Here is a 22,586-nt window from a genome sequence, read left to right as displayed (position 1 = left end):
AGACAACTGCACGAGGGAGAGACGGCCAGCGCTTAGATGGGGAAGACGGGCGCAAAGGTCATCACCACCAGAAGAAGAGACAGAGTGCCGTAGATAAAGAGGAGGGTATTTCCTCCCAACCAGGAAACAACGGACTCCCCGAAGTCCACCCTCCACCCAGTGAGAACCAGGGGGTACCCACTGCCCCACAACTACAGGTAACTGGAAGCTGTGATCCTGTGACAGTCCCATTGTCAGACACAGAACTGGACGGTGCGGACCCTTGCCTTGGCTCAATGACACCAGAGCGGGTAAATGACCCCAGTGAGGAGCTGGATTGCTACCTCAGCCCAGCGAAGGTCCAGCAGTTCGAGCTCACCATGGGATGCAGTCAGCTACCCCAGAGACAGGACAGTCAAATTGACAATGGTAACCCCATAAACTGGGAGTTAAAAAAAGGTTCCTTTGCAATCGCATACAAGGCACCCACTCAGTAGGTGGGTTCCGCTGAAGTCACAGCTAAATAATAAGAGACTGGATGGTTAGTAAAGGGAATTATAAACAGGAAAACTGTAAATTCGATTAATTCAACCTGTTCTTTGTAATGTTAAGACATGCAATGTATATATCTATGAACGACATGACAAATTGTACAGGTACCAAAGATTTATTTCTATGAATAAAGTATGTTTTGAAATTTTAAAAAAATCCTGAGAAGAGTGAGGTGATGTATTTTGGGAGGACTAACATAACTAACACATTGAAGAGGAGGGCCTGATGAACTACAGGGGATGATTGGAACTTGAGTGAGCATGTCCTGAGATCCTTAAAGACAATAGGACAGGTAGAAAGGAACACTGGTGAGAACTGTACTCTTGTGTTCAAAACAGAGAGATGGGATCTTTTAAATCCACCTGAGAGGGAAGACAGATTGCATTTAATTTCTGAGGCAAACAACCCACCTCTATACAGGTGCCCCCCCCTTAGCACTAACTATCACAGCACAGCACTCCCTCAGCGCTGACCCTCCGACAGTGCGGCGCTCCCTCAGCGCTGACCCACCCGACAGTGCGGCGCTCCCTCAGCGCTGACCCACCCGACAGTGCGGCGCTCCCTCAGCGCTGACCCTCCGACAGCGCGGCGCTCCCTCAGCGCTGACCCACCCGACAGCGCGGCGCTCCCTCAGCGCTGACCCTCCGACAGCGCGGCGCTCCCTCAGCGCTGACCCTCCGACAGCGCGGCGCTCCCTCAGCGCTGACCCTCCGACAGCGCGGCGCTCCCTCAGCGCTGACCCTCCGACAGCGCGGCGCTCCCTCAGCGCTGACCCTCCGACAGCGCGGCGCTCCCTCAGCGCTGACCCTCCGACAGCGCGGCGCTCCCTCAGCGCTGACCCTCCGACAGCGCGGCGCTCCCTCAGCCCTGACCCTCCGACAGCGCGGCGCTCCCTCAGCGCTGACCCTCCGACAGCGCGGCGCTCCCTCAGCCCTGACCCTCCGACAGCGCGGCGCTCCCTCAGCCCTGACCCTCCGACAGCGCGGCGCTCCCTCAGCGCTGACCCTCCCTATCGGTTCGGAGAGCCTCTGACCTAGTGACACGCCGCCTGTTTGTTGTGATGAAGTAAGCCCCGCCCACCCCGGGGCACTGAGAATCATAACCCCGCCCACCGACATGACGTCATTTTTACCCTTCCCGGATCCGACCTTCCATCACGTGACGGAGTGATCACATGATGATGGATTCGCCCACCTGATATGTTCCCGGTCACATGACATGTCCGGTGGCCTGCGCGAGCGTTGCTGAGCCCCTGCATCCGCCTGAGGTAACCCCCTGCGGGCGATCGGGTGCTGAGGCCTGACTGTGCCGGGCTTCCGCCGCGGAGGGACACTGCTCGGGATCGAATTAAAGTGCGCGGTATGACCGAGCCCGCCGCGAGCGGCTTCCTGCCCTGCCGCCCAGGGGGTTGGGGGAGGGGATTCCTGCCCTGCCCTGCCCTGCCCTGCCGCCCAGGGGGTTGGGGGAGCGGCTTCCTGCCCTGCCGCCCAGGGGGTTGGGGGAGCGGCTTCCTGCCCTGCCGCCCAGGGGGTTGGGGGAGCGGCTTCCTGCCCTGCCGCCCAGGGGGTTGGGGGAGGGGATTCCTGCCCTGCCGCCCAGGGGGTTGGGGGAGGGGATTCCTGCCCTGCCGCCCAGGGGGTTGGGGGAGGGGATTCCTGCCCTGCCGCCCAGGGGGTTGGGGGAGGGGATTCCTGCCCTGCCGCCCAGGGGGTTGGGGGAGGGGATTCGAGCCCTGCCGCCCAGGGGGTTGGGGGAGGGGATTCGAGCCCTGCCGCCCAGGGGGTTGGGGGAGGGGATTCCTGCCCTGCCGCCCAGGGGGTTGGGGGAGGGGATTCCTGCCCTGCCGCCCAGGGGGTTGGGGGAGGGGATTCCTGCCCTGCCGCCCAGGGGGTTGGGGGAGGGGATTCCTGCCCTGCCGCCCAGGGGGTTGGGGGAGGGGATTCCTGCCCTGCCGCCCAGGGGGTTGGGGGAGGGGATTCCTGCCCTGCCGCCCAGGGGGTTGGGGGAGGGGATTCCTGCCCTGCCGCCCAGGGGGTTGGGGGAGGGGATTCCTGCCCTGCCGCCCAGGGGGTTGGGGGAGGGGATTCCTGCCCTGCCGCCCAGGGGGTTGGGGGAGGGGATTCCTGCCCTGCCGCCCAGGGGGTTGGGGGAGGGGATTCCTGCCCTGCCGCCCAGGGGGTTGGGGGAGGGGATTCCTGCCCTGCCGCCCAGGGGGTTGGGGGAGGGGATTCCTGCCCTGCCGCCCAGGGGGTTGGGGGAGGGGATTCCTGCCCTGCCGCCCAGGGGGTTGGGGGAGGGGATTCCTGCCCTGCCGCCCAGGGGGTTGGGGGAGGGGATTCCTGCCCTGCCGCCCAGGGGTTGGGGGAGGGGATTCCTGCCCTGCCGCTCAGGGGTTGGGGGAGGGGATTCCTGCCCTGCCGCCCAGGGGGTTGGGGGAGGGGATTCCTGCCCAGGGGTTGGGGGAGGGGATTCCTGCCCAGGGGTTGGGGGAGGGGATTCCTGCCCTGCTGCCCAGGGGGTTGGGGGAGGGGATTCCTGCCCAGGGGTTGGGGGAGGGGATTCCTGCCCTGCTGCCCAGGGGCTCGGGGATGGGATTCCTGCCCTGCTTTCACTGTGTTTAGTTAATGGTCTATATTCAGCATCCAATGATTTGATGTTTCTCCTAAGCTTCAGCCACCATCACATTCACCATTCAAATCTCTCCATAGGCTCTAAACCCTACCAGATGTCTATTAAATGTTTAATTGTACCAGCCATCTCCACTACCTCTGGCAGCTTGTTTCATATATACTCCACTCTCTATTAAAAGGTTGCCTCTTGGGTTCTTTTTTAAATCTTCTCCCTTTCACCTTAAACCTAGACCTCTAGTTTTGGACTCCCCTATCCTGGGAAAAATAACTTGGCTTGAAGGGGCTTCTTGCCCTGTTTTCCAGGTGCTGGAGGATAAGCTGATCCTGATCCCATGTAAACTGATCTGGCAGCTGACTGGGTGTCATGGTGGGTGTACAGACTGGAGGCCATTCAATCTGCCCACCCCTGCTGGCTGGTCCTCCTCCCCTTTCACACTGCTATCTGAGACTTCCCCTGTTGTCCTCTGACTCTGAAGCTTTTGGCTTCATTTGTTTCCAATGTCACTGAGGGTGTACTGCCATGATAGAAGTTGTATCTTTTGGATGAGCCATATGACCACACATGCACCCAAAGCCTTCTCAGTGAAAAATATTTGACAGAAGAACAGGAGAGTTTTCACCAGTATCCTCCCTATGTTCATCAAATCAGCATTGCTGTATAAGGACTTACTGTAGTCATTGAATTGCTGTTTGTGGGCTTTACCATCCAAAAGTTATCTGCTGTGTTACAATATCTTTATTACGTAGGAAGCAGTTACGATCTGAACAGGAATGCCCTGTTTGAGGATGATGCGGAGTTGCTGGTGCTGGGCTAGGGTGGACAAAGTTAAAAATCTCACAGCACCAGGTTCAACATGTTTATTTGGAGGTACAGGCACACAATCCTTTATCTGAAACCCTCAGGACCAGCTGGCTTTCAGAATTCAAAATTTTTCCAATTTTGGAATAAGTGACAGTTTAATGGTGATAGTTTTTGAGAAAATTTTAAGAACAGCAGACACCTGTGAGTACTTTGGGCCCTGAGACAGAATTGACGCCTGCCAGTGCTGGGTCACGCCTCCTCGTCGGATTTGAGTGATGTGGGTAAAGTGTATGTGGAGTTTGGTTAATTACAGGCCAAACAACCTTGTTAATGGAAATAAAAGGTTCACGATAAAATCTTCTAATTTCGGGACTTCAGATAAAGGATTGTCTACTTGTCCTAGCTTACACAGCGCTGCTCCTTCAGGTAACTGGAGTAGATCGTAATTCAGAATGTATAGCAGAAGATCAGTGTCATGCATGCAACTGATATGATATATTGAATAAAGTAGATTGCTGTTAAGTCTTTCATCTTTTAGAATGGGTTGCAGGTTTTGGTTCATTAATATGTAAATTCCAGAGCTACTTTCAAATTACATTCTCGAGATAACTTACGCTTTTATTTTTAAAATGTGTCATCTCGGCTCAGTGCATTAAAAGTATGAGGTTAGATTCTGTCTGTATCCCTGATTTGGAGATGCTGGTGTTGGACTGGGGTGTACAGAGTTAAAAATCGCACAACACCAGGTTATAGTCCAACAGGTTTATTTGGAAGTACTAGCTTTCGGAATGCTGCTCCTTCATTGGGTGGTTGAAGAGTACTCCACAACCACCTGATGAAGGAGCAGCGCTCCAAAAGCTAGTGTTCCCAAATAAACCTGTTGGACTATAACCCAGTGTTGTGATTTTTAACTATGTCTGTATCCCAATCTTGAGTCAGACTGGTATTCTCAGGCTTTCAAAAGTGAATTGGATAATTGGTGAATAAACGTCTGCTATTGTGGAGAACGGATAGGGGAATTGAATTAGCCAACTGCTTTTGCATGGATGTGGTCAGCCAAATGGTCTTCTGTGCTTTTTGAATCTGACCCTTTGTGATTCTGTCACATATAACTACATTACAATAGCAAGACTTCAAAAGTACTTTACGGGCTGTAAAACCCTGGGAAACATCCTAAAGTCATTAAAGTGCTATGCAATGAATTCTTTTATTTATCAAATCAACTCTTAGCATCCTTTCAAGTAGCATGTTGCATATTCCAACAAATCTCCAAGTGAAATAAAGTCTCCTTTCCCCCTCACCAATGATATTTAAATGTTGCTGATCCACTCAGCAGAGAAAACAGCCATTCTCTGTTTTTCTCCATCTTTATTGTCACATCACCACACTGATGGAGATTCCTCCAATAAAGGAATTAAAAGCAGCTTTCCTGCCAGTCTCCACAGCTTTAGTTTTGGCTTTTAGGTTTTGTCTATTGTGATAAATATTAGTCTTGGACTTTGGCAATTTCAAAGGATACTAAAGATCTAAAATTTGGAAATCAAAGAAAAACGCAGAAGCAGTAATGGACTGCAGAAAGACTGAGAATAATGAGATGAGTAGACAAGTGACAAATGAAATTTAACAAAGGGGAGGGTTACTTTCCATAGAGCATTGGAGGCTGAGGGGTAACTTCATAAAGCTTTATGAAACATTAGGGGCATGGATAAGATGAGTAACCAAGATCTTTTCCTGGGGATGGGGGGAGTCCAAACCATGACTAATTTAGGATAGCTGGTTGATGTGGACAAGTTGGACCAAAGGATCTGTTTCCATGCTGTACAGCTCTATGACTGTACAGTGGCAATATAAAACTAGTACAGTTTCAGCAGCTGAAGGAACAGTGATGCCTTTAAGGGATATGTACATTGAGGGGGAGAACAAATGCATTCAAAGCACATTTCATGTTTGACCATAACAAGTATAGGCAATTGGTATAACACACTAAACATTCAAAAAATCCCGGTCAGACCCCAGTTGCCGTATTATTGTATGCTAAATATTGTACTTTAGTGAGGGTGCAAAGGTTTTGGAGAGGGGATTTATCTGAATGGAGCTGACGATGTCATAGAGTTGTACAGCACAGAAACAGACACCTTTGGTTCAACTCACCTGTACTGACCAGATATCCAACATTATTCTAGTCCCATTTACCAGCATTTGGCCCATATTCCTTGAAACCCTTCCTATTCATGTACCCATCTGGATGCCTTTTAAGTGTTGTAATTGTTTTTGCCTCCACTACCTCCTTTGGCAATTCATTTCATACATGCACCACCTTCGGTGTGAAAAGTGGCACTTTAGGTCTGTTTTAAATCTTTCCCCCCCCCCTCACTTTAAACCTATGCCCTACTCCCTACCCTGGGAAAAATACCTTGGCTATTTACCCTATCTGTGCCCTTGTGATTTTATAAACTTCTAGAAAATTAACCCTCAACCTCCAACGCTCCATGGAAAATAGCTCCAACCTATTCAGCCTCTCCCTGTATCTGAAACCCTCCAACCCCATCAACATTCTTGTAAATCTTTTGTGAACCCTTCCAAGTTCAACAACATTCTTCCTATAGTAGGCACACCAGAATTGAACACAGTATTCCAAAAGTGTTCTAGCCAGTGTCCTATACAGCTGCAACATAGCATCCCAACTCCTATACTCAATGTACTGACCAATAAAGACAAATGTATCAAAAATTGTTTTCACTACCTGTCTACATTGCTCTGCTTTTGTCAATCTTCTTTGTCACTTCTTTTAAAAAAAACTCAATCAAATTGGTAAGACATGATTGCCCCCACACAAGGACATGTTGACTATCCCTAATCAGTCCTTGCCTTTCCAAATACAACATAGCTATCACTGTCATCAGGTTCACTGATCGATAGTTCACTGATGTTTCCTTAGAGTCTTCCTTAACTAATGACGCCACAATAGCCACCCTTCAGTCTTCCAGCATCTCACCTATCGATGATACAGATATCTCGGCAAGAAGCCCAGCCATCACTTCCCTAGCTTCCCACATTGTCCTGGGATATACCTGATCAGGTTCCAGGGATTTATCCACCTTTATGCATTTTAAGACATCCAGCACCACCATAGCTGCAATGTGGTTCTTGGTGTTAAGCATGACAGACTTTCCAGTGGGGTTTCTTCAAGCAGAAAAGGTTAAAGGTTGATTTGGCAGATATTCAGATTCCACTCAAGTCTTGAGCTTGTGAATCTTGACGGGCTGTCCCATTGCCAGTGCAAAGGGAGTGCTGCACTGTCAGAGGTGCACCCTTTGAATGAGACATAAAGTCAAAGTATTGTCTTTGCTCTCAGGTTGGACTATTCTTGAAGAGTAGGAGAATTTAGAGATAAGGTCTAGAGATTTCTGTTCTGATGGAGAAGGAGAAAGAGATTATTTTGCCAAGTGTGTTTGGAATTTAAGAAATCAGTGGCTTTGTAGCATATATTTGTTAAAATGTATGGATAGATTATAAAAGTAGGGAGGTCAAGTTGGAGCTGTGTAGAACTTTTGTTAGGCTGCAACTATAATGCAGTTCTGGTCACCACGTAGGAAGGATGTGATTATATTGGAGGGGGTGCAAATGAGATTCACCAGGATGTTGCCTGGGATGGAGCATTTCAGCTATGAAAAGAGGCTGGATAAACCTGGGATGTTTTCTTTGGAACAGAGAAAGTTGAGGGGAGAGCATGATAGTGGTGTATAAGATTATAAGGGGCGTAGACAGAGTGGATAGAAAGCAGCTGTTCACATTGATTGAGGGGTCAATAAAAGGGGAGCATAATTTTAAAGTGTAAGGCTGAATGTTCAGAGGAGATTTGAGAAAAAACGTTTTCATCCAGTGCACCTGTCTGGAATGCACTCTGGGAGGACAGTTAAAGTGGGAAGCCTCAATCTTTTTAAAAAAAATACTTGGATTAGGTCTTGAAGCATCAAACATTCAAGGCTATGCAGAGGAGGAGAAAGTGAGAACTGCGGATGCTGGAGAGTCAGTGTCAAAAAGTGTGGTGCTGGAAAAGCACAGCAGGTCAGGCAGCATCCAAAGAGCAGGAGTTAACATTTCAGGAATGTGATGAAGGACTTATGCCCGAAACATCAACTCTCTTGCTCCTTGGGTGCTGCCTGACCTGCTGTGCTTTTCCAGCTCCACATCTTTTTATTCAAGGCTATGGACCTTGTACAGGAGCATGTTGGTAGTAGTATATTCCTAGAAGTACAGATATACTTCTAGGTGGGTTGAATGGTTTCTTCTGTACAGTATGATTGGTATTCTAAAATATCCTGGGTTATTGAATGCTCAGCAAATTCTTTAATGCTCTAGAATGTGATGGAGTTGGTCACTTTCAACTAGTTACTCATTATAGGTATTAGAAAACAATCTGGAGTAAAATTTGGGTCTTTTTCAGAAATAGTAATTTTAAGATTCGAAAAAAATTACGTTATTAATAGATGCCTTATATTTTAAATTTGGACAAATACTTGTGTGCATTTTTTAATGCACAAAATTGCATTATTCCAGAAAATTGCATACTTGAAACTATCAGGCTGTATGTTCTGCCATCCGAATAGCTGGAGAGGTGGAAAGTGAATGGAGTGTAAAATGATGTAGTGAAAGCACCCCCCCCCCCCCCCTCGTTGTATGGGTCCTAAATAAAATGTGTTTAGAAAGCTTCAGCCTAGTTAGCAAGTGTGGTTGCAGAGTCTGATATGATCCCTAATTTAGTATGTTTGCCCAGGTGGCTGATAGGAGAAATAGAAAAATGTCATTGATATAACGAGTTGTATTTATAAAGCATCTTTAAAGTATTTAGATGTTTCAAAATGAGAATTTTTGGCATTGAACTCCTTGAGATATTGATTAAAGCAGCAGATATGAAGGGGAAGAAGAGAAAGGTTTAGGGAGGGAATCCTAATATCTGGGTAACTGAAGATACAGCTTCCAAGTAGGTTTAAAATTGGGGATTGGGACCCCAGTCAAGGGATGTGACGGAGTGTTCCTGTGCTGGAAGACTGACAGAAATGGTTGTTTTTGAGGGGTGAGCCCATGGAGGAATTTGAACTGTGAATGTGATGGTGGCTAAAGTATGTGGGAAATTTAGATGCAGCATCAAGCTATTGGATGCAGAACATATCCAACTCCTCAGAACTGACTTGCTGAACACAGTTAAAGGCCACTGAGTTTAAAAACCTTATGTTCCATCACTCTGTTATAGCTCAATTTAATATGAAGGTTAACTATGCTATCCTTTTGTTTACTTTGGTAAGTATCAAAAGATAAAGTCACACATTTAGCGATGGTGCATTATTGTTTTATCTTTCAGAATTGAGTATTAAACATTTCAAAGGAAGATGGCAGATGTAAGTAATATTTTCTTAATTGGTAAGAAGAAATGTGTAATTTGCTTGGCTGCCTATGTTGTAGCAAGTTTGAAGAGCATGTACAACATGTCTTCTACCATTAACTAAGCTGACTAGTGCAATGCATATGATGCTACAGTAAGTCATGCTGCTATTTTTGTAAATTTCAACAAAACCTCATCTAAAAATGTAACAAACAGCCTCTGTAGATCCCACTAGCAAGACATTCCTTTATTTCCGAATAATTCAAAAATTAAAATACGAGGCAGAATGTTCTTCCATTGGTCTATTTCAGCTTAGTTTGAGGGGAGGTTTCTGCATGTACATGAAACAACCAGCGCCTGATAGCAGTGACACGAGGTTGAAATTTAATTACTGCACATTGAAAGTTCAAAGTGGGTGAGCCCTTCCTCTTATCCCCCTCTCAACTCTGAGCCTTTGAAAGGGGAAGATGGTATATTATACCTATAAAGAATCCTGCTGTGGAATACCTCGCATAAAGGTGAGAGTTAAATAATTGTAACTGGTTGAGACTCTGTTGAATTGTCTACGTGGGTTTCCTCCAGGTGCTCTGGTTTCCTCCCACAGTCCAAAGATGTGCAGGTCAGGTGAATTGGCTACACTAAATTGCCCATAGTGTTCGGTGCTTAGTCAGAGGAAAATAGGACTGGGTGAGTTACTCTTCGGAGGGTCGGTGTGGACTTGTAGTGCTAAAGGGCCTGTTTCCACACTGTAGGGAATCTAATCTAAATTGCCCGTAGTGTTCAGGGATGTGTAGGTTAGGGGTAAATGTAGAGTAATGTGGAATGGGTTTGGGTGAGATACTCTTTGGAGTGTGGGGCTTGTGGGGCTGTTTCCATGTTGTAGGGATTCTATGAAATTCTATGAATTTCAGTTCTGAATTCAAGTTGAAAACGTGCAGTATAATTTACATTTTTACTATGTTCTTCTAAATAGATGTCTTTCTTTTTCTACAGGACTTGAAGAGATACCTTTACAAGCAGTTGCCTAGGTAAAATTGTAAAATAATCCTTCCTTCTGTGTTGTGATTTCTGACTTTTCTTTAGATAAGTTTATACTGACTGGTACCTTCAATACATCTGAAATAAGCTGTAACACCTCTGCTATTGCACTTATATATTTCTTAATTGTTGTATTTTCACTTTTCCCTTTATTTTCTAATCTCATCTTTCCTGCAATTCTGTAATAATGTTTCAGATTGACTAACAAATATCTTTGTGATGTTAGTTGTCTCTAAGCATTTGTCTTTTTAGCAGCATTTGGCAACTTCCTCACCGTCCCCCACTTCAACCTGTAATATGCTAGAAATTATGTTTCATCTGCAAGTGCCAACTGGTTACTAATACTGTTGGAATGCCAGCCTAGACATATCTCTAAACCAAAGATAATGATTAAAGTGTAGTGAATGATATTCAGGACAGTGTGTATATTGTTAAACAAAGGCAATGGGGCATTGTGTGGCAGCTGCTGAGTTTGGTCTCAAACGTAGGCCACAATTAGCTTTGTAGCTCTGTCCTATTTTATATATAATAATCTTGCTTTATAAGCTCAGCTAAAAGACTATTCCACCACTACCTTGGTGACCTTAATTCTTGGTTTTACAGCTAGCGTATATCAATTCAGAATCTTAGAGGGTTGGTCTCATAACAGAAGCAGCACTTAGAAATGCAAGCAAGTGAAGATATAGTTGTGAGATAGCTAGATTTTCCTTTAGATTCGAATTAGCCAAGGTTCTTTTGTGTGGCAACAATCAATGCATTAATGAAGATCTGAGCTGATCAGTTAACATTCTACACCTCTTCTTTGGTTCAATAAATTGTTCAAACTTTCTTTCACTTTTTTTGTTGCGTTCCTAAAGGAAGGATGCCTGGGTGATGTTATCCAAAATGTGGTCACCATAAATGGTGATAAGTGCCTCTATATTGTTAGGTCAGTTTGATGAATAAATAACATTGATTAGAGCATGTGGGGCTGTTTAATTTTGTTGGCATAAACAAATAAACATTTGGAAGATATGAAATCAGAAAGGTATTAAAAGTGACACTGCTTTAGTGCAGACAAACTTTGAACAATGTAATCTCATTTAAATGTGGCAACATTGAATTGCTCTGTAGCTATTGCAGTAGGGAGTGTAAGTATCGTTTCCTTACTCGCTGTACTGTTAGTTTTGATTTAACTTGGGATCTCCTGTTGAATATAGTTTTGAGATGATGGCTGTGAATATTTAAACCATTATAAGAAATGGAAATAGATTGCTTGTAATGACATTGACATGAATACTGTAGTTAATTATGCATAGTTGTTTTAGATATAAAATCGTACTTAGTAGATAGGGTGTCAAAATGTTTTATGCACATGCATTGCATGAAAAAGAAAATATGACGTTTTACAAGGGGTGAGTAGCGAAAACATCTGTGCAGTAATTGTGTTTTTCAGAGTCATAAAGTCTTACAGCACAGAAACTAACCCCTTTGATCCAACTCATCCATACTGATCAAGTTTCCCAAACTAAACTGGTCCCATTTGCCCCATATCCCTCATTTTAGTCCAAGACAGCAGTGGAGTAGGACACTTCAGACGGAGCTCATTCGCTCTATCCGTTTTTTTCTTTTTTCTCTTTTTTTTTGTCTCTGTGTTTTTTCCCCTCACTTCTCCTCCCAGCCCACAGACATGGCATGTTGGCCTCAGCATGGACCTTTAGTCTCGAGGTAATTCCTTGAAGTGCAGTCCAATGTGGCTAAGCATATAAAGGGTGTAATGCTTGGACTTTCAGCTTTGTTTCTTTATTTTTTACATAAAGCTGAGGAGGTCTGTATTGTGTAACTTTTAACCTTATTTTGTATGTTTGACACTATATTATGGTTACTGAAATGTTTAACTTTTAACTTTGTTTCTACCTTCTTATTAAGATTCTGTACCGAGGTACTTGTGCCTCAGGTGGTGACTGTGTGTGGCAACATTATACACTTTTCACTGTCCTCATGTACATCTCCAAATATCTTTTAAATGCTGTAACTGCACCTGTACCTACCACTTCCTCTGGCAATTCGTTCCACATACAAACAACCCTCTGTGTGAAAAGGTTTCCCCTTAGGTCCCTTTTTAACTCTTTCTCCCCTCACCTTAAAACTATGCCCTCTAATTTTGGACTCCCACACGCTACAGAAAAAGATCTTTGCTGTTCACCTTATCTGTGCCCCTTGTGATTTTATACACCTCTATAAAGCCTCCACTCAACCTTCTATGGTCCAGGGAAAAGAATCCAAGCCTATCCAACCACCCCTTATAACTCAAACCTTCCATTCCTGGTAACATCCTGTTAAATCACTTCTGAGCCATCTTTAGTTTAATAATATCCTTCCTATAGTGACCAGAACTGTACAGAGTACTCCTAAAGTGGCCTCACCAAAGTCCTGTACAACTGCAAAATGACATCCCAAATCCTATATTCAGTGGTCTGAACAATGAAAGCAAGCATGCCAAACACCACCTTTACCACCCTGTCTACCTTGACACAACTTTCAAAAAACTGTTGGTTTCCAGGATATTGTGGGTGTTGCTGAATTTTCAAACAGCTTCAGGAGTCCAAGGAAATGATAAAATATATAAAATTATTGTTTGTTAATACTCAACATTGTGAAATTGGATTCTCATTACTATGGGCATTTTTATTACAATTTTTCAACAAATGAAGTTTGTGCAGTTAGAATTCCAATACCAGTATAGAGGTCCAACATGAATAATCTTGCATAATTGTGTTGCAGTGTTGAGGGCCTTCATGCCATTGTGGTATCTGACAGAGATGGAGTGCCTGTGATTAAAGGTAAGTTCTAGCAGCTCAGTTAACCTGCTGTTACGGGCGATTATCAGTACTTGCATTATGCTCCTTACCTTTACACTCCTAATTTGGAATGATTCCTCATTTGGAAGAGCCAATACAATTTCCAAGCAAATTTCATAATCTCATTCCATTCACTTTAAAACACACTAGATTTGGGTTTTAACTTTGACATCAAGGACAAAGCTATTGATATAAATGTATTTATATGGTGTCTCTCATTTCCTCAGTGCTAAATAACTACTTTAGAAGTAGTCATTATATGAGAGGTATGTAAGAGTGCACAGCGACGTAACTTGTATTGTTTGAGAGAGACCTGTTGGACAGGAGGCAGAAGAATCATAGAGTAACCTGCACATCTTTGGAGTATGGGAGGAAATTGGAGCATCCGGAAGAAATTTACTTGGACACAGGGAAAATGTGCAATCTTCACACAGTTGCCTGAGGCTGGAATTGAATCTGGATCCTTCATGCTGAGCCAAGTCAACAAAATAGGTGGTAACTATTCGCTGGCTCACTTCTCTCAGCAATACTCTGACCATTCACTGTTTAAACTGGGTAGTTTAAAATCTAAGCAACGTATGGCAGTTAACTGCTAATCAGTAACTGCTGCATTCTCCTTTGCAGTGTCTTTACCAGAGTCCCCTTGCCAAACAGTCACCATTCTGCTCCTTGTACAGTATGTTCTTAGTTTCTCCTTTATTGGAACTCTTGCAAATTGTCCTGAAGAGTTCAAGGCAAAAAGCTTGATGAAATGTTTCTTTTTCACCAGCACAAGTTTTGTGCCACCAAACAGTTATTGATCCTATTTGCTTTGGCGAGTGAAGAAATTATGACCTGGTAGGAGCTAGAATGTTGATGAACTTCTGAGAATGTATTGGAGACAGATTTAATTGAAGCTTCACAAGAGGACCAAATAATTAGCTGAAGGTAGGTTTTGTAGAGCGAGGGAGATCAGGCAGAGGAATGTGACTCGGTGATTTGAGCACAGACACGACAAACCAAATGACTGCTGCTTATGCTGTTACCAATCTGTGATACAGTGAAGTCCTGTTTTTGAAGCTTAGTAATTTGGGTTTCCCCACACGATCAAAATGTCATTGGTACGTGAATAGCAATGAGATTTCCTCACTTTGATGGAATGATTTGTTGATGTATTTTGTTAATTTGTTTTTCTTCAGTTACTTGCTGAATTTGTCTGTACAGCAAGAAATATTCATTGTTCCTGTGGGTTATCTTCCTTCAGTTGCTAATGATAATGCACCCGAGCATGCACTGAGACCGGGATTCCTCTCCACCTTTGCTCTTGCAACAGATCAAGGAAGCAAGCTGGGACTTTCAAAGAATAAGAGCATTATTTGTTATTACAATACTTACCAGGTGATTTTTCTTTGTCAAATCTTCTGTTAATAAATTGATTACTCAAATAGATGGTATGTGCCCCCTCTCTCACTCTACTGTGTATTTTTCTTTGATTGTAAATTCAGTTGACATTTTTTTAGATAATTCCAAAGTTTTATGAATGAATGTATTAATGCATGTTAAGTTTGGGTGCATTTTAAAAAATATGTATGGTTAGAGTTGTTACTGTTCAGAGAAATTTCAATTTATACAGCAGCTTTATGGATTTCTATATCAAAGTTTCGTACAATGCAAATGGATTATAATATGTTTCCATCTTTCTTGCATCATCAAACAGCCCTCCATTTGATAACCTGTGCATTTAAATATGGTTATATGCTTCCTTGTAGCATCAGGAATATGTATTTCCATTTTAAATTTTCATTTATCAGAATTGTACCAATCTTGTATGTGCAGTCAAATGTGCTAATGGCTGCCATCTAGTGGAACAGCACCTGTACAGTGCAATTTTATACTGTGACTTGTGGTGGGATCCACTCTGATTCTGTCCGCAACTCAAATTAAATTGTCAGGTACTTTACCGACAACTAACAGGGAGGCAAATTGTTAACCAAAAGAGGAAGAAAGGTTTTTCACCATTTTGGTTACTACGCCTTGTTTTAATGAGTTTCATGCTTTGCATTAACATTTAGCCATGTCTCAAAAACTAATGGACTGATTTCAACAAAACCTGTTACACAGGTATGGCCCAAAGAGAACTTTTAAAGCAAAAATGCAAATCCAATTCTTGGAAATATTTGAAAGGGATCTATCCATTAATATTGGAAGATGTGACAAATTGACTTCCTTTTTTAGAATATTGCTGATTGTCTCAACTGCTGTGGTAGCAGTTGTCACAGTTGTTAAAATGTGAAAAGAATATTCAGAGCAGGTTATTGGGCGTGGATTGGCTTGGAGCATAGTCAGTGAAATGAAACCACTTAAAGTAAAAGATGATAGAAGATATTTTAAGATAAGCTAGTTAGGGAAAAACCCTCAAGAGCTATCCAATTATTGTAACATTCAGTTCTGCAGCATGTTGAAGATATACACTGTACTGAATACCTTAGTTATTGATCCTGTATACTAAGCTCCAGCTTTTAATTGCAGAAAAAGTAATCAGAATGATTAATTCCTGTGATCTGTTTCTCTGAGCTAGAATTGGGGCCACAATCGTAACATAAGTGATAGGCAGTTTAACACCAAGATGACACCATAAGAGACAGAAGCAGAAACTAGATCATTCAACCCATTGCGTCTGCTCCACCATTCAATCATGGCTGATAATGTGCTCAACTGCATTTTCCTGCTTTCTCCCTGATCCCCTAGAACCTATCTATCTGTGTCTTAAATATACTCAATGCCCTGGCTTCCACAGCTTTCTGTGGCATTGAATTCCATAGATTCCCATCTCTGGCTGAAGAAGTTTTGCCTTATCTCCATTCTAAAAGGTCTTCCCTTTACTCTAAGGCTGTGCACTCAGGTCCCTAGTCTCTCCTACCAATGGAAACACCTTCCCAACTTCTCGGTGTCCAGGCCATTAAGTATTCTGTATGTTTCAATTAGATCCCCCCTCGTCCTCCTAAACTCCATATACATCTAGAGTCCTCAAATGCTCCTGAGGAAAGCTTACTTCATTTAATTCTGTATTTGGCATTCTGTATGCCAGAGAGCTGTGGAAACTCAATCATTGGCCATGTTTACAACAGAAATCAGTATATTTCTGGGGAATAATACAAGTAATATGCAGGTCGTGCAGGAAAGTGGAATTGAGGTAGTGATCAACCATAATCTAATTGAATGGCTAAACAGGCTCAATGAACTGAATAATCTAATCCTGTTCCTAAACTCTTCATTGTCCTGGCCTAAATTTGTGCTTTTGCTGATTTCTTTTTCTTCTTGTCCTTTTTTGTTTTCCAGGTTGTGCAGTTTAATCGGTTGCCCTTAGTTGTTAGCTTCATAGCCAACAGCAATGCTAACACAGGTACTTCATTTTTGTACATTAACCATGTCAAAATAGATACCACTGTGCTAATGCCAAAGCCAGTTACAAAGTATTTTCATTTAAAATTAAGCCATGTCCAGTACAAGTATTGTTTTAGTCCTCCAGACATGGAATGCTACCCTGCACAAGACAGGTTTGTGATCTCACAGGTTGTTGAATTGAATCCAATAGTGGTTGCTTCGGTTGATAAAAGCAATACTTGCTGTGTACACTTTCCTGGTAAAACAACTATTTTAATGGGACTCAACCCCATGACCTTCCGCCTGTACTATGCTACTAACAACCAAAGCAATTTTTTATTTCCCCCTTATCCTCTCTAAGGAGAAATGATCTTGGGATGGTTTTACTGACATCACTGGTAGAATATCTCATTTGGTTGAAGTGATTGAAATTGTTGGAAGCATTGACACTGTTGTAAAAGGAAGACTATTTTGGGGGAGATTATGTTAGCTTAGTGTATGAATGAAATTGTCATCCTGAAATTCTACGTGTGTAGTCTGTCATCTTGTCAATTTAAAGAATATATGAAATTATGCAAATTATAATTTGAGGAAGACCATAATCTGAAAAGAAAACATTACAATTGGCATTCAAACTGGTTATTTTGGACTTCCTCTTCTGTGGCAAGCTTCACGGAAATGTCGTTCATCGTTACGTTCTGTACTAAGTTTGTTAAATTTAAAGATCTGTAAGAGAATCACTGTAGAAAAGTTGTTCAGTAGTTAAAAAATTCGAGGTTGATGGTATGTATGACAATGGGAGGGTTATGTTGGCAGAATGTTTAGAAAAGGAGAAAAAAATGTTCAGACATTGATAGGTGAATAATGTTATGAATGCCTTTATTGCAGATTATATAAATCATTTAATTATTCAACATGTAGAGTTTTAAATTCAGTATAAGGTGGGGGTTAGAGATTGTTAACTTTTGGTTGAGTTATTATGCGTACATGGACTTACCAAAATGCTTGAAGCTTTCGTCCAGGTGAGGGGCTTCTAGAAGCACGAAGGCCCTACGATTACTATGAATATAACTTGCTTAAAGGTGAAACTTTTCTGGACAGCAGCTTGGCCAATTTACCTAACCTGCACATCTTTGGACTGTGGGAGGAAACCAGAGCACCCGGAGGAAACCCACACAGACTCTGGGAGAATATGCAAACTCCACACCGACAGTTGCCCGAGGTGGGAATTGAACCAGGGTCCCTGGCACTGAGAGGCAGCAGTGCTAACCACTGAGGCATAGTGCTGCACCATACAATGTTGTTTGTTTTTGACCTGCAGTACACTTCTGTTTAATGTCCAGGGTTGACCATTTGATTGAACCTTTTTCAAACTTCCTGCTCTACCATTGGAGCTCCTCTTGTGTGATGTCACTGACCTTTGAACTGGAAAACCCATTTCCTTGTAACTACTTTATCTCATTGCCTTAACTTGACGTTTTCCAAGATTTTTTAACATGGCTTGGATTTTGTGCCATTGAGAGTTAAACTCAGCCTTTCGCCATCATTGCTTTTGAAACTCAGTAACTTTACAAGTCCAAGTGTACTTAGGTGAATGTGAAAATCTAGAAGTTATTGTCAGTAATGACCCACTCTTTCACAGTACAGTTTTGAAATTGTGCAAGATGTAAATCTTTCAAATTACTGAACACAGTCCCATGAGGACCACCTCCTTCGCAGCTATTACTAAAAGGTGTAACTACTAGTAATGGTCTAAAAAATATGTATTTTGGATTAAATATTCCATTATGAGGATTTTAATGTATGATTTCGTTTATAATGTGTATATTCCAATCATTTATTTCACTGTAAAATGTCTAAAACGTGAAGGATTATCAATGCATCGGTTTCTGGATGGCATCCTCTTCAGCGAGTTAGTGTGGACCTAATGGGTCGAATGGCCTGCTTCCACATAGGGATTCCATAATGACTGAATCCCTGTGTATTTTTGCACTGTAAATTTATTAAATTTTGCAAGAAAGAGTTTGAATATATTAAGTGAAGAATGCACAGCTGATGATTTTAAAAAAAGTCATGGGTCAGTTTTTAAAAATTAACATTGTGGTAAATGGGAAGAAAATCTATAACAGAAAGTGAGTATTAATCTTTGTGAAGATCTGTAAGAGAATCACTGTAGAAAGGTTGTTCAGTAGTTAAAATGGAGCAGCAACAAAACTCCTGAGGAACACAAAACACAGGCACAAAAATAGGAATGTGAAAATTGTTAAAATGAAGGAACTTCAGGAAGACATGCAGGTTTGTAGCATAGCTACATAGTCACCAGTGAAATTTAAATCAGATAAATGTGAGAAAATTCATTTTCAGAAGAAAATTAGTGCATAAGATTAAACAAACTTTGGAGGCTTCGGTTCAGAGACTTAATTCTTTAAAAGTGAGGGGAGTGGATATGTTAGCTTTTTAGAAAGTAAAGCAGCATACAGACTCTACTTTTTAAGCTGAGACCCAGAATACATAAAACCAACAAACAATGCTACAGTTAGAATAGTGCCCTTACTTTGGGAATAAGTCAAAGTCCAAGAGGATGTGAAGAGATTTATTATTTGATACCAGAGGTGGGAGCCTCTTTTTTTTTAATGAAAAGGCATTTGGGGAAGCTAGGGCAGTTTGAGACCTGAAAGAAACATTCTAAATTAAGATTTACGAGGATGTTGCCTGGTATGGAAGGTGCTAGCTATGAAGAGAGGTTGAGTAGGCTAGGTTTATTTTCACTAGAAAAAAGGAGATTGAGGGAGGACCTGATTGAGGTTTGTGAAATCATGAAAGGTATAGACACGGTGGATAGAGACAAGCTTTTTCCCAGTGTGAATGATTCAGTAACAAGAGGTAATGTTTTCAAGGTGAGAGATGGAAAGTTTAAGGGGGATACATGCAGCAAGTACTTTACATAGAGGCTGTTGGGCCTCTGGAATGCATTGCCAGCAGAGGTGGTAGAGGCAGGCACGGTAGACTCATTTTAAGACGCGTCTGGACAGATGCATGAGTAGGTGGGGAGCAGAGGGATACAGATGCTTAGGAATTGACCGAGAGGTTTAGTCAGTACATTTGGATCAGCTCAGGCTTGGAGGGCCTATGGGCCTGTTCCTGGGCTGTAAATTTTCTTTCTTCTTTGTTCTTTTAAGATCTATTCAAGTAGTTATCAAAAGACAGCCTCTATTGGTTGGTAGCTAGAGTGCATAAAATTGATTAACGAGTAAACAGGAGGGAAGAATGCAAACATGTATTTATTTGTGGAGTGAGAGCATTAAAATGCCCTGTCTGGAACTGGAGCAGTAGTGGAATCTGTAATAGATTTTAAAAGCAACTGAATGAATATCATCTGAACAAAGGTTGTAGGAAAGGGCAAGGTGGCAATAGATGAGTGTATAGCTCTGAGCCTTTGCATTGGTGAGTATGAAGACCAGTTCCTGATGGTTCTTTTGTAATATTTCTGCATTTTACTGGTTTTCTAACTCCTGTTTTCTGTCCTGAAAGGATTGATTGTCAGTTTGGAGAAAGAGCTTGCACCATTGTTTGAAGAGCTGCGTCAGGCTGTGGAAGTTTCATGAAGAGCCAAAGCCGGCAAATAGAACATCTCAAAGATTGTGAACTTATTGGCACAGCGTGCAGTTTTCAGGATTTCAAGTGATGCTCTTAAAGGCACTTCAAGTTTAAAGCATCCTAAAATGCAAATTGGAACATCGATGACTAAGTTTTGATTGACAGTATTTACTGCATTCAGCTGTTGCTGTCCTTGATACCTTCCTGCCACTAATGATATGTGGTGTTTATGAAAAAAAATAGTATCTGTGGTATCCTGAATTCATGGGCTCTAATTGATTTATTTTCAAGGCGGAGGGAAGAGGAAAATACTATAACTGGCTTTAAATTAATTTCTTTGTCTGGTTTTAATGCCCAAGCTGAGCATCTTGTTACGAAAGTGATGCACAGCTGCAAAACCTGTTGGTGTGTCCATTCACTCTTACTTGTAAATGAAAAACCAAGAAGTGATTATCATTCACTGAGCGCAATATGATTTGGAATAAAACATGAGTATTTAAAGCTGTCAATGTCCAACTTTATTTCTTAATAATTTACCACAAAGTACCATACATTTAAAAAAAAGTGTAATGTGTGTGTAAATATTGAGATTTCAAGATGGGAGTGAAGATGGTAAAAGGATATTTTGGGTTCAGACCTTTTTATTCTTTACACCAGTCTAAGAACAATCTCCTCTGCCTTAGCCAGAATAGTGCTAGCTATTGAAATTGCACCAAGGGCAAGTTAAAAATGCAAATCAAAACTTCTGAATCATAAGCCTTACAGTCCCATTGTTGCCTGCAATATTACTTGACCATAGCTAAACGGACTTTGTGAAGATAGGTCACTGAAATATTTGCAACTTCAGAATTATGAATTTAAAACAAAAACTTTCATGGTGAGTACTCTACATTTTGCAATGTAGTTGTAGGTAGCCCTGATTGCAATTTTGGGCTAAAACGGTCAAAAGTTGTTAAGTCCTCACTTATTCCTGAAAGCTTATACTATGTTTTTGACAGGAGTCAATTTTTCAACTGAAATTGGGAGCAGGGAAGGTCTTCAGTAATTCCAGGCAAGAGATATCCCCAAGAGTACCATACATGTACACTGTGTGCATTCCAAAATTAAGATCAGCTTGAGTCGCAAAAAATGCCTTTTTTGATGGAGGCAAGGAACCCTGGCTCTTCCTTTGGATTTACTGCAGGTCATCTTCAGGATGCTGGCTCTGCGTTTAATAGGTTGAAATTGCCTCAAGTGCATTCTCTCATTGCTCTGGTACAAGATGACATCTGTCCCTGTGCTACTCTCTTCTAAGGACATGGACTGCCATGTGCTTAATGAGGATGGCACTGAAGCACAATGCAGATGACTCAATGTTAAAACTACATTCAAGGAAGCAATGTAAAACGGGGACCTACTAGCTATTATTTTACAAATGACTTTTTAGATGCAGCTGGTATTTTTCCATAGGAATCCCTGTCGGAGAAAACAATGTAAATCAGCAAAAAGTTGGAATGAGAGTAAGTATGGCAAAAGAAAATTACTGTTGACATTTAAATGTTTTTTTAAAAAACACCTAATGTCCTTGCTTAGTACTCAAAAATAATTACACACAGAAATATCTTAAAAGTGATAGCAAATATTGGGAAATAGAAAGTGCTGAGAAGCTTAAATAACATCTGGTAGCCAAAGCATTATTTCTAAATTAAGCTGTTCACTTCTGTTGTAAGCGATGGATCACAGATGAAGTTGAACCAGCCAGGGCAGATGTTCCAGGTAGTATTTAAATATGTTACTTCATCCTTTTCATTTTGACTAATGATAACTGTTTCATCCAATTATAGCAGCATAACATTGGGCAGTTCCTTTACCACGTGTATGCCTTTCCCTTAAACGTATCTCTGCTTTGGCAGCACGTTCCACATTCTCACCGATCACTTGAAAGAAGAAACGTCTTCATTGTTTTAAGTGTTTATAACAAAGTTCTCCTGCAGTCTTCTGTTGGAGAGGAAGTCCCAAACTTTAGTCATTTGATATAGAGGAGTCTCTTTAGAATCATTCTTTATCCAGAGAGTGCAACACTGTATAACTCTGGTCATTGAGTTCCATTCCTGGAGAAATGGTCTTGAGTACTTTGCTTTTATGGCTTTGTTAAACTGGTATCAAATCTGTGTGCTATGCTCTGATTTCAGAGGATTAAAGAAGGGAAGCTATAGTGAAATAAATGAACTTCCAAATCTGTCAGTTTGTAGAGATGGCAATTTTTCATCTAAAGCTGGGTCTCTTATGGTGCAGATGACGAATTATGATTTTGCTGCTTTCTTCAGTTGACTCTGAAATCAAAAGGCGAGGAAAGTTAACTAGAGCTTTATAATATAATAAAACAAAACAAAATACTGCAAATGACTGGTCATTGATCCAAA

At 42.2% G+C, this 22,586-nt stretch overlaps 2 protein-coding genes across 3 annotated transcripts in view; one reads left to right on the top strand and one right to left on the bottom strand.

Moving 5' to 3' along the window:
* The first annotated feature begins 1,709 nt into the window (after nucleotides 1-1,709).
* lamtor3 (late endosomal/lysosomal adaptor, MAPK and MTOR activator 3) lies at nucleotides 1,710-20,689 on the top strand. 2 transcript variants are annotated; one of them, XM_060851384.1, is made up of 7 exons: nucleotides 1,710-1,798; nucleotides 9,326-9,362; nucleotides 10,340-10,374; nucleotides 13,148-13,206; nucleotides 14,468-14,601; nucleotides 16,543-16,606; nucleotides 20,119-20,689. In XM_060851384.1, the coding sequence occupies exons 2-7, from the start codon at nucleotides 9,354-9,356 to the stop codon at nucleotides 20,190-20,192; spliced, it is 375 nt and encodes a 124-aa protein (XP_060707367.1). In that variant the 5' UTR covers nucleotides 1,710-1,798; nucleotides 9,326-9,353; the 3' UTR covers nucleotides 20,193-20,689. The 2 variants fall into 2 exon arrangements, with proteins under 2 accessions (XP_060707367.1, XP_060707368.1); XM_060851385.1 differs by lacking the exon at nucleotides 1,710-1,798 and adding an exon at nucleotides 1,805-1,890.
* The window catches only part of dapp1 (dual adaptor of phosphotyrosine and 3-phosphoinositides), a 69,969-nt gene continuing 68,068 nt past the window's right edge, over nucleotides 20,686-22,586 (bottom strand). Inside the window, exon 9 of the mRNA XM_060851383.1 lies at nucleotides 20,686-22,496. Coding sequence (XP_060707366.1) covers nucleotides 22,467-22,496 — 30 coding nt within the window. The 3' untranslated portion in view covers nucleotides 20,686-22,466. The remainder of the gene's footprint in view (nucleotides 22,497-22,586) is intronic.

Source organism: Hemiscyllium ocellatum, chromosome 36 (assembly GCF_020745735.1).
Source record: "Hemiscyllium ocellatum isolate sHemOce1 chromosome 36, sHemOce1.pat.X.cur, whole genome shotgun sequence".
In the NCBI taxonomy this organism is placed as follows: Eukaryota; Metazoa; Chordata; class Chondrichthyes; order Orectolobiformes; family Hemiscylliidae; genus Hemiscyllium; species Hemiscyllium ocellatum.
Note: the sequence above shows the minus strand (reverse complement) of the source record. Positions and strands in the feature narration are given on the sequence as shown.